Consider the following 19,017-nt stretch of genomic DNA (forward strand, 5'->3'; position numbering starts at 1 on the left):
GGGGAAGATTGCAGGAGCTGGTTTGGGGAAAAAGATTAGGAGTCTTGGAAATGTTAAATCTGAGGTGCTTTTAGACATGCAAGTGGGGATATTGAGTAGATACTTAGAAAACTAATCTGGAGTTCAAGTGAGGAGACTTTGGTAACCGTTGATGTATAAATGGTACAGGTATTTAAAGATATGAGACTGGGTGTACCACCAAAGGAGTGAGTGTAGATGGAGAAGGACTGTGTTTAGATGTCAGGAGGTGAGGAGGGTGTGTCCTAGAAACTAGGTGGAAAAGGGAGGGATCCCTTGTATGGGCTGTGGCTGACTGGTTAGGTGAGATGAGGACTGAATTGATTTAGTAATGTGAAGTTAATTGGGGACCTTAGTGGGCAGTTTTAACGTAGTGGAAGCAGCAAGCATTGGCAGAAATCAAGAAAATTCGGATTATATTTTAAGTGAGTATGAGAAACATAGGAAAGTTAGAAAAAATTTTGCCAAAATAAGTGGGATGTGTGGAGAGAAGAGGGAAAGTTGAAATGGACAGGATTATGAAGGCCAGAGGTTTGAAAAGAGAATGCCTGACCATCTTAAATATCTGGTAGCATTTCTTCTTGTTGTCACTACCTTATCAATCCTTTATTTCCTATAGCATTTTGAAACGAAAGGTTTTCGAGTACTATAATTTGTGTTCTTTTGGGGGATGACAAGACAGCCATATGAGAAATAGAAAGGGGCCATTTTACTTCTCTGCTTTTGAGAATTTGCCCCGTCAGCAAAGCTCTGTTGATGTTTTTAGTTCCACTCTACCTTCTCTTGCCCTTTATCCAGGGAAGATGAGAAAGTACAATAGTTTAGGTGTGATGAGGGATCAAAGTAAAACTTTGCATTTGTTAACCCGCCTGACTCTACCCTCTGGTAATGGCTGGTGACTTAGTGGGGCTAGATCAGCATTACACATTAATCTTCCATATCTCTGACTTCCTTTCCACTAAAGAAAAAAAATCTAACACAGAAATTTGTTTCAGTTCGAAAAGTTTTTACTTTTAGTACATTTTGCTAAAATATATGTATTTTTACTAGGTACTAAAGCAAGAGCTCACAATGAACAGACTAATCATCATGGTAACTTGTAGGCCCACAATCTTGTAAGGAGACCATGGGGTGAGCACCTGACGGCCAAATCTGGTCAGCAGGTTAGGGCTATGAGATAGCAACTTACATTCTTTTGCTTTTATTCTTCTTCATGCTACTGCAAACTCAGAAATAAGTGAATTAGGCAGTGGCTGGGGGAGTTTGAGGAAACCTGGAATAGACCGTAAATGAATCAAAATTATGAGTAAATAGGGGTTAGAAGTAGGGAACTGTTATCCCAGTAGAGAGTGATATAGTTGTTTGAAGCATCAAGGGTATGGAAATAGAGATGCTGAATCCACGTTATAGAAGGAAAGCAATAAGCTCCTAACAATATAGCAATGATTACCCAGTATCAAGACCTGCATTCAAACTTGAACACCATCAGCCTTTTGGGATTAATCTGTATGATTAGATTGTTCTGTAGTTTATGATTTTTATGAGACTCTTGCCTCTTCCCTATTACCGTTTTTATGTTTAGAATAAAAACTTTCTGGAGTCTAAAAGAGCCTAACTCATTAAGCTGAGTATAAATTTTAGACTTACCAAGTGGGTACATAAATGCTACCTTAAAAATTATTTCTTGAAATTAAAATGAAAATACTACAGTGCACTTTAACCAATTACAGTAAAACACTTAAAATGTTAATTTGTTTGAAAGTGATGATGATGATGATTTTTTTGGCCATGTGGAGTGACATGTGGGATCTTAGTTTCCCTACCAGGGATCGAACCCACACCCCCTGCAGTGGAAGCGCAGAGTCTTAACCACTGGACCGCCAGGGAAGTCCGTGGAAGTGGTTATTGTTAAGGAATAAGTCCATTATCTGTTACATAAACTGACTTAAATTTATTTAGAAATAATACTCTCTGGGCTTCCCTGGTGGTGCAGTGGTTGAGAGTCCGCCTGCCGATGCAGGGGACATGGGTTCGTGCCCCGGTCCGGGAGCGCGTCCGGAGCCTGTGCTCCGCAACGGGAGAGGCCACAACAGTGAGAGGCCCGCATACCGCAAAAAAAAAAAAAAAGAAAAGAAAAGAAATAATACTCTCTGCACTTTAATGATATTAAAACCAAGGAATGAAATGGTTTTTTTAGGGATTAACTTTTAAGAACTTTTTTTTTTTTTTTTTTGGCCGTGACTCGCAGCATGTGGGACCCTAGTTTCCTGACCAGGGATTGAACCCATGCTCCCTGCATTGGAAGTGTGGAGTCTTAACCACTGGACTGCCAGGGAAGTCCCCTTTAAGAACATTTAAAGTGGCCATGATGGATTTACCGTGATGGATTTACCACTCCCCCAAAACCAAAAAACTGAAAATCTGGACAAAATATATGAAACAATTGTTTTCAGACATTGAACAATAACAATACAGGACTGGGATTCCCTGAAAGACAGGAAACAAATGAGGTAAGCTGGACAGTCACCTAATCACCCCAGCTTTCTCTAGAGGCATGGTCTGAATTGCAGAGCAGGGATAGGGATCTTGGGCAAAGGAGAATGGTCCTTTTTTTTTTTTTTCTTTTCTTTTTTAAAAAATTTATTTTATTTATTTATTTTTGGCTGCATTGGGTTTTCATTGCTGTGCGCAGGCTTTCTCTAGTTGTGGTGAGCGGCGGGGGGGCGCTGCTCTTTGTTGCGGTGCGCAGGCTTCTCATTGCGGTGGCTTGTCTTGTTGCGGAGCACGGGCTCTAGGCGTGCGGGCTTCAGTAGTTGTGGCACGTGGGCTCAGTAGTTGTGGCTCACAGGCTCTAGAGCACAGGCTCTAGAGCGCAGGCTCAGTAGTTGTGGCGCACGGTCTTAGTTGCTCCAAGGCATGTGGGATCTTCCCGGACCAGGGCTTGAACCCGTGTCTCCTGCATTGGCAGGCGGATTCTTAACTACAGCGCCACCAGGGAAGCCTGAGAGTGGTCTTAATAAGTTGAGGAGATCAGAATTCATGGAGGCCAAGGCAGCTGGAAATTGCAGGGGAGAATTCCAGCAGAAAGACCACTATTTAGAAAAATAAGGCTAGGGCTTCCCTGGTGGCGCAGTGGTTGGGAGTCCGCCTGCCGATGCAGGGGGCGCGGGTTCGTGCCCCGATCTGGGAGGATCCCGCGTGCCGCGGAGCGGCTGGGCCCGTGAGCCGCGGCCGCTGAGCCTGCGCGTCCGGAGCCTGTGCTCCGCAACGGGAGAGAGGCCACAGCAGTGAGAGGCCCGCGTACCGCAAAAAAAAAAAGAAAAATAAAGCTAACAGCCTGCATAGGAGTCTCTCTGATTTTTTGCTGAATTCTGGAAGGTACCTGCAGAGTGTGAAACTGTAAAGTCAGGCAAAGAGCAGTTTGTTGTTGTGAGCTGGTGGCCCTTTGAGATCACGGAGGGTTGGGAGGCATTTGAGGTTTTACCAACTGGAGGAGAAAAAGTCCTTGTTGATTACTCTGGACTTCTAAGAGAAACCTTGAAAGGGCTGTGGTGCTAGACTAGATTAATAAAGGAATATTATGAACAACTTTATGCTAATATAAATTTAATAACTTGGGTGAATTGGACAAATCTTGAAAAAGTTACCAAAGTAACACAAGAAAAATCAAATATGAGTAGCCCTGTATGTGAAAGATATTAAATTTGTAATTGAAAACTCAAGGCCTAGATGGCTTCACTGGTGAATTCTTTTGAATATTTTAGAAGTAATACTAATTTTAACTCTTTAAAATAATAGAGGAGGAAGGGAACATTTCCCAGCTTATTTCATGAGGCCAAAATTACCCTGATACCAAACACAGACAAATTAGAAGAGAACTAAAGAGCAATATCTCTTTGACTATAGACATAAAAATGTTGAACAAAATATTAGCCTTTAGGAATATATTAAAAGGGTAATATATGATAACCAAGTGTGTTTTATTCCAAGAATGTAGAGGTGCCAAGGTGGGGTTAACACTCAAAAATCAATTCGTTTAATCCACCATATCAGTTGAGTAAAGGAGAAAACCCATGTTATCATCTGAGTAGATACATAAAAATATCTGACAAAATTTAACACCCATTCATGACAAAAACTCTCAGCAAACACAGAATTAGAAGAGAATGTCCCTCAGCCTAATGAAGGTCAGCTACAGTCTTACAGCTAATATACTTTTTTTTTTTTTTTTTTTTTTTTTTTTTTGCTGTACACGGGCCTCTCACTGTTGTGGCCACTCCCGTTGCGGAGCGGACGCGCAGGCTCAGCGGCCATGGCTCACGGGCCCAGCCGCTCCGCGGCATGTGGGATCCTCCCGGACCGGGGCACAAACCCATGTCCCCTGCATCGGCAGGCGGACTCTCAACCACCGCGCCACCAGGGAAGCCCCATAGCTAATATACTTAATGGTGATAGACTAAATGCTTTTCCCTTAAGACCAGGAACGAGGCAAAGATGTTCTCTCTCCTCACTTCTATTCAGCATGTACTAGAGGTGCTAAAGGAGAGAAAAAGTGTTTATTTGTACACATGACCTTGAATATAGAAAATCCTATGGAACTAAAAAAAAAAGCTATTAGAACTAAGATGTGAACTTATTATTATTAGGGTCACAGGATATGAGGTCAATGTGTAAGTACCAAGTATATTATTAATATATTAATATATGTTTGTATAAGTGATGAACCATTAGAAATAGAAATAAAGTAATGCCATTTATAGTAATAACAAAAACCATGAAATGCCTAGAGATAAGTTTAACAAAAATTGAACAAGACCTATCTATACACAGAAAATTGCAAAACATTGCTGAGAGAAATTTTTAAAGTTCTAAATAAATGGAGTACTGTATTCTTGGATCAGGAGATCAATATTTTCAAGATGTCGGTTCTCCCCAAATTGATCTGTAGATTCAATATCATCCCAGTCAACATTCCAGCAGGCATTTTTCTAGAGATTGACAAGCTGACTTTACAGTTTGTATGGAAATGAAAGACCCTAGTGCACAGGCAAACTGCAACTTTCAGGCCAAATCTGACCCACTGTTTGTTTTTGGAAATAGTTTTATTACAACATTGCCACACTTAGCAATTATGTATTGTCTATGCACTAACATACTTTTGCACTGACATGGTGGAGTCAGGTAGTTGTGACAGAGACCATTTGGTTTGCAAAGTTTAAAATGTCTATTCTTTGACCCCTTACAGAAAAAGTTTGTTGACCCCCTTCCATAGAGTATCCAAAACAATTTTGGAGAAGATAAAAAAACACTGGAGGACTTATTTTATCTAATTTCAAGACTTACTGTAAAGCTATAGTGATGAAGACAGTGTGATAATTGACATAAGCATAGACATATAATATAAAACAGTGGAACTAATAGTATAGAAACAGACCCTTGCATTTATGATTAATTGATTTTTTTTTTTTTGCTGTATGCGGGCCTCTCACTGCCGGGGCTTCTCCCACTGCGGAGGACAGGCTCCAGACGTGCAGGTTCAGCGGCCATGGCTCACGGGCCCAGCTGCTCCGCAGCATGCGGGATTCTTCCGGACCGGGGCACGAACCTGTGTCTCCCGCATCGGCGGGCGGACTCTCAACCACTGCGCCACCAGGGAAGCCCTATGATTAATTGATTTTTGACAAACGTATCAAGTTAATTCAATGGGAAATGGATAGTCTTTTCAACAAATGGCAGTTGAAGAATTGTATATCCAGTTTAAAAATATGGGATCGTAGGGCTTCCCTGGTGGCGCAGTGGTTGAGAGTCCACCTGCCAATGCAGGGGACACGGGTTCGTGCCCCGGTCCGGGAAGATCCCACATGCCGCGGAGCGGCTGGGCCCGTGAGCCATGGCCGCGGAACCTGCGCGTCCGGAGCCTGTGCTCCGCAACGGAAGAGGCCACAGCAGTGAGAGGCCCGCATACCACAAAAAAAAAATAAATAAATAAAAATAAAAATAAAAATAAAAATATGGGATCGTAGACTTCACAACATATACAAAAATCCACTTAAAATGGCTCAGTAGGCCTGATATAAAGAGCTAAAACTTCTGGTGAAAACAGGAGAAATTCTTCTGGTGAAGAATTCTCAATTAGGACACAGCACAAACCATAAAATTAAAACTTCTTAATTGAGCATCAAAATTAAAAATCATGTTCAAGGATACTGTTATAAAAATGCAAAGGCAACCTATAGGTTGGGAAAAAATATTATATTTGACAAAGAACTTGATTCTAGAATATTAAATAATATAATAAGTAGTATTATATTAGTAAATATTCTTGTTTCCAGAATATATTAGAAAGAAGACAACCCAATTAAAAAATTGAGTTGAACAGATACTTCACCAAAGTAGATATGAGTAGCAAATAAGCACATGAAAAGATGCTTAATATCAGGTACTTAGTCATTAGGAAAATATAAATTAAAACCTTAACAACAGCACTACACACCTAAAAAAATCAACTGACAATAACAAGTGTTGATGAGGATGTAGAGCAACTGGAATTCTCATTTTGATGGTGAGAATGCAGAATGTTAAAGCTGCTTTGGAAAAGTGTTTGCAGTTTTTTATAAAGTTATACTTCCCATACAGCCCAGCAGTTTCCCTCCTAAGTATTTACTCAAATGAAATGAAAACTTGTGTTCACAGAAAAGCCTATGTGTATGTGGTCATAGTGGCTCTATTTGTGATTTTCAAAAACTGGGAACAACCCAGATCAACTGGGGAATGAATAAACTGTGGTATATGCATACCACTCAGCAATAAAAAGGAATGAACTAAAAAAAGGGGGTGGGGGAGGGGAATGAACTGATACCTGCAAAAACATGGGTGGATCTCAGATGCATTATGCTAACTGAAAAAAGCCAGAATCAAAAAGCTGCATGCTCTGTGGTATCTGGAAAAGGTGAAACTGTAAGAACAGAAAACAGATTAATGGTTTCCTGGGGTTGGAGGGAGAGGTTGACTACAAAAAGTGCATGGAGGTGTCATGGGATGGGGGTGGGGATGGAACTGTTCTTTTTTTTTTTTTTTTTTTTTATTTATTTATTTTTTTTATTTTTATTTTTTTTAGGAACTGTTCTTTATCTTCATTGAGGTGGCAGTTGCATGACTGTATGCATGTGTCAAAACTTGCAGACGTGTATACTAATATGAGTGGATTTTACACATTTATGCCTTAATTTTTAAAGATAGGGTTTTAAAAGTGAGAAACTGACCTATTGATGTAGTAAGATATGAAAGAATCATCATTGCATCTTAGTAACCATGCAGTCTTAGATTGCCATTGGATCTAATCTGAGTGTAGAAATAATACTGGATTTTAGAGGGCAGGCTTGAGATTGAAATGCTCTTGATAGCATTGGCAAATTGAATGGCGGTAAAGGTGTTTGGCAGTTACCTAAGTCCTGACCATTGTTTATATCAGTGAACTAAAATCAGTGGTAAATCAACAGTTCTAATGATTTTGGTAATGCTCATGTTGTAAATGTGTGTAACATCAATTCAGCCATATGCATTTTATATTGTCAGCTACCTTTGATATCAGTAGATTTCAAGTGTCAAAGCTTTTTAGATAGAATAAAAAGTCAAAGAGCTATGTAGACTATTTGGATCATATCCAAACCCAAGTAAACATGTGATGGGTTTCTGAGAGGGGAAAGAAAGACTTAGAAGTGTTGTTGAGAATGTGGAGAATGAATTCACATTCACTGCTGGTGGTGATGCAAAATGGTACAGTCACTATGGAAACCAGTTTAACAGCTTATTACAGTAATTTAACTTTATATGACCAAGCAATTCCATTCCTTAGGTATTTATGGGGAGAGGGGGGAGAGGCACATATCTACCCACCCGAAGACTTGTATGGGGATGTTTGTAGCTGTTTTATTTATAGTAGCCTCAAACTGGAACAACAAGTGGATGGAAAAACAATTATGGTATATGATAGGGTTTAGTTAGCAATAAAAATTAATGAACTACCTATATATGCAACAATATGGAAGTATCTCAGGTACACAATGCCTAATTTAAAAAAAAAATGCCAGACACAAAAAAGACTATAGTATTATTCTATTTATATGAAACTCTAGAAAAGATAAATCTATAGTTAGAGAAAACAAATCAGTGATTGCTTAGGGCTGGGGTTGGGGATTTTCCCTATTGGGAAAAGGGTACAACAGAATCTTCTGGGGGTGATTGGAATCTTCTATATTGTAATTATAGTATTGGTTGCACAGTTACAGACATTTGTCGAAACTCATTGAACTGTACACTTTAAATGGGTGCATTTTATTGTATGTAAATTACACCTCAAAGTTGATTTTTTTTTTTCTTTTTTTGTCTGCGTTGGGTCTTCGTTGCTGCATGCAGGCTTTCTCTAGTTACAGCGCACGTACTTCTCATTGCGGTGGCTTCTCTTGTTGCCGAGCATGGGCTCCAGGCGTGCGGGCTTCAGTAGTTGTGGCTCGCGGGCTCTAGAGCGCAGGCTCGGTAGTTGTGGCGCACGAGCTTAGTTGCCTCACGCATGCAGGATCTTCCTGGGCCAGGGGTCGAACCTGTGTCCTCTGTATTGGCAGGCGGATTCTTAACCACTGCGCCACCAGGGAAGTCCTGAAGCTAATTTTTTTAAAAAAGAACATTTTAGGAAAGAATATCTGATAGTGTCTAAGGGAAGAAATTTCTGTAATCTAAATTTTAAATTCATATTTCTCAGAAAATCTTAAAGTAACAGTAATATTCAAATTGAGGTAAAGCCTTGTTTTTCAGCAACTTATTCATGCATCTTATACTCAAGCAAATATCTATATGAAATCATTTGCTTAAAAATTAAATTTTACTTTTATAGACTGTAAATTTTACAGTCTTTAAGGATAGCTCAGATTTATGTAAATACTTGGAGAGAAGATCTATTTTTGTTAAGGTATTGAATCTTGATATGTTGAAAGGGATTTAATATATTAACCATTGTCATGTGATTTGAATAGTTTATTATTTAAGATCCTTTCAGCTTCAAGTAACTGAAAACCAAACAAAAAATTGACTTTTAGAGTAGATATTTATCTCACATAGTAAGATTTCTGGAGCTAAATTGTGTTCTCGGGTTATTGTAGGGTTATATAGTTCAGTAACTGAGCAGCAGCATCAGGGATCCAAGTTCCTTTCATCTTTCTGCCCTCCCCTTTTCAGTATGTTTGTGTCCTCCTTTCACATGGGTGCTTTGTAGTCTCAGATTTAGGCATCAACACAATAACATCTAGGGAGTGAAAATGGACTACTTCTGTCTTGTATTCCTTTTTACAAGTGAGGAAAAACTTCCTGGAAGCCCATACTCATGGCTTACACAGTTAATGGCAAAGGGATAGGACCAAGAGTGGCTTAAATCAGTCATTATTTATTACCTGGGGCTGGACAAATGAAGGAAGGTGAACAAAATCAGGGTTCTTTTATCAAAGCAGGATGGCTGTTGAGTAACCAAGTGTCTGCCGAATTAGATTACGCCAAGACTGCGAAGGAAAGGATCTGTGAAGTAGACAAAGAAATCATAGAAATGAGGTGGATAGACCTAGAGTCTGTCATACAGAGTGAAGTAAGTCAGAAAGAGAAAGACAAATACCGTATGCTAACACATATATATGGAATTTAAAAAAAAAAAAATGTCATGAAGAACCTAGGGGTAAAACGGGAATAAAGACACAGACCTACTTGAGAATGGACTTGAGGATATGGGGAAGGGGAAGGGTAAGCTGTGACAAAGGGAAAGAGAGGCATGGACATATATACACTACCAAACGTAAGGTAGATAGATAGTGGGAAGCAGCCGCAGAGCACAGGGAGATCAGCTCGGTGCTTTGTGACCGCCTGGAGGGGTGGGATGGGGAGGGTGGGAGGGAGGGAGATGCATGAGGGAGGGGATGTGGGAACAGATGTATATGTATGACTGATTCACTTTGTTATAAAGCAGAAACTAATAAAAAAAAAAAAAAAAGAAATCATAGAAAATGTTTTGATACAAAGTATATGTTCCCAGCTTAGGAAGATGTTGCATTCCAGAAGTCACCATATTTTCATGGCCTAGTCATTACTTTATTATTCAACTTAACTGCGCTCTTTTACCTTCATGGTGCTGAGAAATGCTCTTGTGAAAGTCATCAGTGAGCTCCTAATTACTAGTCAGCTGGCCTTTTAAAATCAGTTTAAATGCCACTTGATTTCATGTTGGTCTTTACCATTATTAGTCATTTTCTTCTTGAAAGTCTATTTCTCTATTCCCACTGTATTATTCTACTTGTTAAAAATGTATTAAATACTCCAAACTAACAAAAAGAATTATGTCTATTACCTACGTTTAACACATTAACATTTTTCTCTATTTGCTTCATTTATCTTTTAAGAAAAAAAAAAAAAGTGCCACAGATACAGTTGAAACTCTTCCCCAACCCTTTCCACTATCTTGAAGTTAATGATTATCCTTTCCAATTGTGTTTTTGTATTTATGAAAGCACTCCCAACTCTTAATTGCTGCTTCCTAATTTCCTTGCCCGTCTATCCCGTATCTGTAGGTGTCCTGCAACACTGTATTAATTTTTCACACCCCTCCAAATCCGTGCCTTGGGTGAGTTTTATTATCTCCAAAAAGTGTGGTTACACTGTGAAAAAATTTTTAGCTTTTCTCTGGTTTCTACCTCTTTCAGAGCTTTACACTTACTGTCATTCCCCACTAGACTTCTCAACATCATGCCCCACAGACCCCTGAAACTAACATCTGAAACTGAACTGGTTGGTCCAGAAAAACCTGTTTCTCTTTTCTCTACCTCATGGTGTTACTTTCCACTCAGTTCAAACTAGAAACTTTGGCATCATCCAGCCCCTAGCACGCACATAGTAACTACTTTTAAAGTGTTTGGTGAATTGTAGGGACTGAGTAAATGACTCCTTTTTCATGTCTCCTCCACCCATACCCAGCCGATCCCCTAGAGTTGATTATTTTACTTGGTGTGTACCTCTCATTTCCCCTCATCTTTGGCCCCAGTATTCCTGCTTTTGTCCTGCCTCACGTGGGTCATGGCAGTAGTTTTGTAACTTGACTAACTGCCGCCATTCTTCCTTTCTTTCCACTCTATAATTTGTCTTTTTACCACAGTTATTCTAAAACACATATTTTCTGCTATTCACCTTTTTAAGAGTCTTAACTTTCCAATGCTCCCTGGATAAATCTAAAAGTTATTGCTTAGCAAATAATCCTCTTTGTGTGTAAATTCTCCTCTAACACTAGCCATCCATCCCACCATTCTCAAAAACACCCCCTTATACTCCTGCCACAGGGTTTTCTGTTCCCCAAATACACCATGCTTTTCCAAACATCTGAACCATTCTTCCCACTTCATTCTTCCTGGAATATCCTAGTTCTTCTTCCCTAAATCTCCAACTCTTCAAGACCTAGCTCAGATGACATTGTCTGCAAAATTTTCTTTCCCAAGCACTCAAGGCAGAGCTCATAACTTCTGTTGTATTCCCATGATGTTCTGTACGTACCTCTGCTCTAGTGTTTTTTTTCACTCTGGCATTTTTCAAATTTTACAATACTGTATTTTTTTCCTTCACTTATTTGTGACCTTTTTAAAGAAAAAGAACCATTCTTGCCATCCTTAGCTCCCTTTGTAGTGTCTAATAAATATATGTTGTTAATAAATATGTATCTGTAAGTTAGTAGCTTGGAACTTGAAAGAGGCTTTTCCCATGTAAATATTTTAAATAATGTTATGTTTCTAAGACAGTCCATTAAAATCTGTATAACTCATTGCACCTGAAGTTTACTTAAAAATGTAAATCGCATCCTACATTTATAATAATGTTTCTAGGGAATTCCCTGGCAGTCCAGTGGTTAGGACTTGGCACTCTCACTGCCAGGGGCCCGGGTTCAGTCCCTGTTCGGGGAACTAAAATCCTACAAGCAATGCAGTGTGGCCAATATATATATATATATATATATATATATATATATATATATATATATATATATATATATACACACACACACACTTATATACATACATATATATTAATATCTCTAAAGGAGATGGGCAGCAGTGATGACTCCTGTGTATTGATACTGGGTGCTATTGGAACTGGACTGAAAATGATGTTCTGTCCTGGAGCTATTGAAAAGAATAAGTGGGTAGATGTGAGAAGCTGGACCAAAGACTCTAAGAAAAAGAGACTGGAGGACAGTAGTAATGAAAAACTGGTAGAGTGAGGGAAAAAAGATATGACTTTTGAAGGAAGAGGAGTTAAGTTAGGAGTGATTTCTTATGGGGAGAAAAGACCTTAGCAAAGATCCTGAGTGAAGAAAAAGGTGAAAATGAGGAATTAAGGAAGCTGGAAATAGAAATGAGGGTGGGTAAATAGTTATGGTAACCTCGGTTATGAATTGATGTATTTCAGTTGGTCTGTTATCAAATTTAAAATGTTAGCACCGTTACTGGCTTTCATAATTTTTTCTCTGTCATACAACTACTGTTCTTTCAAAGTCTATGTAATTGTTAAAATATTTTTTTAATATTTAGGCTTTGGATATAGGTAATAGTGAAAGTCTTGTATAGACTTTAAAATATTTTTGCAATTTAACATATTTTGTGGGTATATATTGATTGTTGATTAAAATTCACCCTTCAGCCTTGACTGTTGAGCCAAAATTTGCCAATCTCATAAGCAAAAAGGATACCTTTAAAAGTTTGCATTTATTGATTGATTGATTGATTGTCGTGCCACACGGCTTTTGGGATTTTAGTTCCCTGACCAGGGATCAAACCCAGGCCCTCAGCAGTGAGAGTGCAGAGTCCTAACCACTGGACCCCCAGGGAATTCCCTAAAAATTTGCATTTATTAGAAGACTGGGATGGTTGGACATATCTTCATATGCTAATTGGCCTTTCATATTTCCTTTGTGAATTGCCTGTTGATAGGCTTTCCTATTTTTCTAAGGGGCTTATATATATATTTTTTAATGTGTAAGAGTTGTCTGTATTAAGAATGTCAACCAGTTTTCATATGAGTACATTTATGTGTTGAGAGAACAAGTAAGAGCATGAGCAAGTGCAAAGATATTCTCCCTACTTCTCATGTCTTTAGTTTCACTTAAGAGTTTCTGTGTCCACATCTGCCCCCCCCAACTTAATTATGTATCTCTCAGTCTTTTCCTTTAAGGTTTCTACTTTTACGCTTTAAAGGCTTTTCCAACTGCTAGGTTATGAAACAGCTTACCTTTAGTTTTTTCTAACACATTTAGAAGACTGCCTTTTATATATTTAGTTTATTATTCTCTCATAGTGTTTTCAGTAGATATTTAAGTTTCCAGTCCCAGTCATGTTCCAATCCTGTGCTTTATTGTCACGTCTTCAGAATATACCTGTTTTAAGATAGATGTGAAAACCTTCAAACTTTGAGTTTCTGAGACTGTTTCTCTTTTAATATTTATAGCTACATTTTATATCAGTATTATTTAGTTGAGTCTGTAAAAATGTTCAGTCTTTCAGAATTGATGAAGCAGTCATCTTATCACTCACCTCCTTCCTTTTTTGAATGCTGTAAAAGAAGGGAAATGGTGTAAAAAGTAAGTGAATTAGGGGAATTCCCTGGCAGTTCAGTGGTTAGGACTCTGCACTTCCACTGAAGGGGGTGCGGGTTCAGTCCCTGGTTGGGAAACTAAGATCCCGCATGCCGCGCATCACAGCCAGGGGAAAAAAAAGTGAATTAATGAAATCACCATTAGTTCTTCTGCAGGAAGTGAATGGAATAATGCAGATTTTGTATTTTCAGTAAACATACTATATGCAAGTCATGTTGGTAGGCTGTACAGTATATAAGAGGTGAGAAACTCTTGCCTTTTAAGAAGTGTGTTGCCAGTGACTTGAGGGTAGGCTGGGAATTAGCAAAAAACAAGATGCAAGTGAGAGTCTCGTACAAAAATCTCTCCAGGGCTTCCCTGGTGGCGCAGTGGTTGAGAGTCCGCCTGTCGATGCAGGGGACACGGGTTCCTGCCCCATTCCGGGAGGATCCCACATGCCGCGGAGCGGCTGGGCCCGTGAGCCATGGCTGCTGAGCCTGCGCATTCGGAGCCTGTGCTCTGCAACGGGAGAGGCCACAACAGTGAGAGGCCCGCGTACCGCAAAAAAAAAAAAAAAAAAACTCTCCAAAAGTACATTAGAAGTTTTAAGGAAGAAGGTATTTTACCAGTTATGGAGACAGCCTGAATGGTAAAGTAACATTTGTAATGACCCTCAGTGAATGGATAAATTCACTAGCAGGTAGAGATGTGAGGAGAGTATTAACTGACAGAGGCACTTTTAGGAGGGAAAACACAAAAATGGGAAAGCACAGGGCATATGTATTGGAGAAACAGGAATTTATTTTTTCTCCATGTGTGCATAAGTGAGGAAATGATAAAGTGGGAAAGATAAATTGAAGTCCAATTTGGCAAGCATTGGGAGTGTGTCCATTGGTAGGGAAGGGAAAAGATATAGAGATGCATTGTCCCGTGTAGTAGCCACTAGCCACATACAGCTGTTGAGCACTTAAAATGTGCTTGAGATGTACTGTAAGTTTAAAATGCACACCAGATTTCTAAGATTTAGTACAAGAGAATATAAAACATCTCATTAAAATTTTTCATATTGATGACATGTTAAAATAATTATATTTTAGATTTATTGAGTCAAATCAAATATATTATTAAAATTAATTTTACCTGTTTTTATTTTTTAAATGTATTTACTAGAAAATTTAGAATTATATGCATGGCTCAGATAATATTTCTGTTACACAGTGCTGGTATAGGTAGAAGGAAAACAACCAGAATTTGCTAGTACCCACTATGTAGAACCAGAGATTGTCTAGAAGCTGTGAAAAATTTAATCCTTAGAGGGGCTTCCCTGGTGGCGCAGTGGTTGGGAGTCCGCCTGCCAATGCAGGGGACATGGGTTCGTGCCCCAGTCTGGGAGGATCCCACGTGCCGTGGAGCGGCTGGGCCCGTGAGCCATGGGCGCTGAGCCTGCGCGTCCGGAGCCTGTGCTCCGCAATGGGAGAGGCCACAACAGTGAGAGGCCCGCGTACCGCAAAAAAAAAAAAAAAAAAAAGAAAAAGAAAAAAAAAAAAAAAAATTTAATCCTTAGAGAAAACCTTATGAAGTAGGTGATATTATTGTTCTCCTTTTTCAAGTAACTGAGGTGCAGAGAAGTTAAGCAACATACCTGCAGTCACTGCACTAGGAAGTAGGAAGCTAGGATTCAAACTCTGGCCTCTGGCATCAGAGCCCATGGTTTTCCCAATACACTGTGGCATGTTGTCATTGAACCATTAAAGGAGATTGAGCTGGAGAATGACATGATTGGAATGATACGTTAGCAGAATTGTAATAAAGGTAAATGAGGTGGCGAGACTTTATTTGCAGCTGTCTAGGTTCTTTTTGGTTTGTTTCGTTATTGTTAACTTATTTGCAGGGGGAAAATGCCTCATTTAAAGTCACCTATTGAATTGCACCTTTTGAAGTATACTTTATGTTCACTGCTTCTCAAAATTTGCCTTATCACCTTTGTAGATTTGATAATGGGCTGCATTAAAAGTAAAGAGAACAAAAGTCCAGCCATTAAATACAGACCAGAAAACGCTCCAGAACAGGTCGGTACAAGTGTCAGCCATCATGGAGCAGAGCACACTGCCCTGGCACCAACGTGCTCCACAAAGAGCACATCTGTTAACTTCAGCAACCTTTCCATGACACCATTTGGAGGATCCTCAGGGGTGACACCTTTTGGAGGAGCATCTTCCTCATTTTCAGGGGTGCCAAGTTCCTATCCTGCTGGTTTAACAGGTGAGATTTAAATGGACAATCCTGTTGTTGGTTTGAGAATGTGACCTTGGGCAATACATAAAGTTTGCCTGCTGTAAGAGAACTAACTTACTGGGGGACTATTAAAATAAGTTTATGTAAAAATTAAAGTCTCCAACATAAATTCGAGTCTTATTGTGTACATGGATATTACTCTGGGAAATTTGGTAGTAATCTGATGGTGATTATGTACTGGTTTATATAAGTATTTCACTAATTCATTTTTCAAATAATTAGTGAGTGCTGACTGGCAGGCACTGGAAATATAAAGATTAAAAACGTATACCCCAAAGGGAACCCTCCTGCACTGTTGGTGGGAATGTAAATTGATACAGCCACTATGGAGAACAGTATGGAAGGTCCTTAAAAAGCTAAAAATAGAATTACCATATGACCCAGCAATCCCACTGCTGGGCATATACTCTGAGAAAACCATAATTCAAAAAGAGTCATGTACCACAGTGTTCATTGCAGCTCTATTTACAATAGCCAGGACATGGAAGCAGCCTAAGTGTCCATCGACAGATGACTGGATAAAGAAGATGTGGCACATATATACAATGGAATATTACTCAGCCATAAAAAGAAATGAAATTGAGTTGTTTGTAGTGAGGGGGATGGACCTAGGTTCTGTCATATGCAGTGAAGTAAGTCAGAAGGAGAAAAATACTGTATGCTAACACATATATATGGAATCTTAAAAAAAAATGGTACTGATGAACCTAGTTGCAGGGCAGGAATAAAGACATAGACATAGAGAATGGACTTGGGGACTGGTGGGGGAGGGGGAAGCTGGGTCGAGGTGAGAGTAGCATGGACATATATACACTACCAAATGTAAAATAGATAGCTAGTGGGAAGCAGCCTCATAGCACAGGGAGATCAGCTTGGTGCTTTGCGATGACCTAGAGGGGTGGGATAGGGAGGGTGGGAGGGAGGCTTAAGAGGGAGGGGATATGGGAATATATGTATATGTATAGCTGATTTACTTTGTTGTACAACAGAAACGAAGACAGTATTGTGAAGCAATTTTACTCCAATAAAGATCTATTTTAAAAAAAAAGTATACCCCTCCCTCCTGGGGACTTCCCTGGCAGTCCAGTGGGCACAGGTTCGATCCCTGGTTGGGGAACTAGGATCCCACATGCCGTGCAGCACGGCCAAAAAAGAACAACCCTGAAAAATGTATACCCCTCCCTCTAGAATATTACAACTTCTGAGGATTGTAAAGTGCTAACCATTATTAAAGTATTATAGTAGTTACTTGATAAATGTTAGGTAAATGGCAGTTTTGTGATGATAATACAGTTTTCCTATTAGATACTACTGACTAAAAAAAGAAAAATCCTGAGGCTCAGTGTTTAAATGATTTTTTTTTTCAGAGTCACAGATAATAAGCAGGAGGGCACAGATTTAATGCCCTATTCTAGAACTTCATTTATTACCCTACAATATCCTTTCAGAGAACAGCAAGAAGTGATGGCCAACAACCTTTCATGGAGGCAGAAATGCTCTAAAAACGTAGTCAGAAACTTCAAAAAGAGAGATGGTTCTTTTGTGAAGGGTCCCCTGTCGGGATGCTTTTCCCTTGAGTAACAAAGCACAACTGGCTTTAAAAGTAGGGTGAGCTCCAGGATTCCTTGATCCAGCAGTTCCTTGATGTCATCAAGGACTCGAGTTTCTTTGGTGTCTCCCTTGCAGCCCTTGGAGTGTCCACTTTATCCTTAGGCTTGGCAAAACAGCTGCCAGCACCAAATTGAGCAACATGAGGGGACAAAAGAAGAATCTCTTCTACAAGCATGGACTATAAATGTGTCCCTTCACTCTGCTCACCTCCAGACCAAAAATAGTGACCAGAGAATGTCAATCACAAATTCTGTTAGACTCTTCATTTGAGAAGTTATGGACTTCAAAGAGTCAATTATAGTCTTAATTCCAGCCCCCTGACTCTAAATACTTCAGTAATAGTTGGTCATGATGGTATTTCTCAGTCACCAGTAAAAGTTTATTTTCAGGATCATATGTTCTGGAAAGATAGTAATCCAAAATGATTAAATGTTGAGAAGACATACTTGAGTTACCTAAAGCAGTTTATTTACGGGAAATAGTCCATTGATGGATATTAGTTTATTGATGAGCGTCTGTGTGCCAGGTATAGTGAGTTGTAAGCAAGAGAAACAAGATTTCTGCCCTAATGGAGTTTACATTATAATGAGGGTTGGATAATAATTACAGAAACAACTGAACAGGAGGATTAATGGTTCATAAATACTATGAAGGAACTAACTAGAATGATTTTATTGAAAATTTTATTTTCAATATTTTCAAATTTTATGATTTTATTGAAGTTATTGAAGAGATTTCAGTAAAGAATGTGCACGATTGAATTCCCTTTCTAAAAACTTCCCTCTGGCAGCTTCGTGAAGGGTGGATGTAGGGAACCAGATATAGAAGTGAGTTAGGCTATTACTTTCCCAGTAAGAGATAACAGGGACGTGGATTAGGGTGGAAGAGGTGGAAATGAAAAGGAATTAGATAAGGTACTTTAGAGGTAGAACTGACAGTGCTGGTAATGGACTTGGCTTGAATACCTGACTGGTAGTGTTCGCTGAGGTAGGGAAGACTTCAGTAATACTTAAGGTTAGAGGAAAAAAGTCAACACCTTTGTGTTTTCTTTTTTTTTGTTTTGTTTTTTTTTTGCGGTACGAGGACCTCTCACTGTTGTGGCCTCTCCCGTTGCGGAGCACAGGCTCCGGACGCGCAGGCTCAGCGGCCATGGCTCACAGGCCCAGCCTCTCCGTGGCATGTGGGATCTTCCCGGACCCAGGCACGAACCCGTGTCCCCTGCATCGGCAGGCGGACTCTCAACCACTGCGCCACCAGGGAAGCCCAACACCTTTGTTTTGTACCTAAAAAATTTTAAATGCTTGATAGACATTTGAGATGTCAAATAGGTAGTTAATATATGACCGGGCCTCAGGGGAGAAGCCAGATAAATGAGATTCTGTTCTTTCGCTTGCAGATAATAGTTTGGCTATTTAAGTTGCTTATGTCTTAAGCAACTACATACA

General features: G+C 39.4%; 1 protein-coding gene across 1 annotated transcript in view; it reads left to right on the forward strand.

The window, feature by feature from the left end:
• The window catches only part of YES1 (YES proto-oncogene 1, Src family tyrosine kinase), a gene marked incomplete at its 3' end in the record, with an annotated part of 78,539 nt that overhangs the window by 36,961 nt on the left and 22,561 nt on the right, over window positions 1-19,017 (forward strand). The window contains exon 2 of the mRNA XM_079717583.1: window positions 15,656-15,928. Within this exon, the coding sequence (XP_079573709.1) occupies window positions 15,664-15,928 (265 nt within the window). The 5' untranslated portion in view covers window positions 15,656-15,663. The remainder of the gene's footprint in view (window positions 1-15,655; window positions 15,929-19,017) is intronic.

The sequence above is a fragment of the Hyperoodon ampullatus genome (genome assembly GCF_949752795.1).
Source record: "Hyperoodon ampullatus genome assembly, chromosome: 13".
Lineage (NCBI taxonomy): Eukaryota > Metazoa > Chordata > Mammalia > Artiodactyla > Ziphiidae > Hyperoodon > Hyperoodon ampullatus.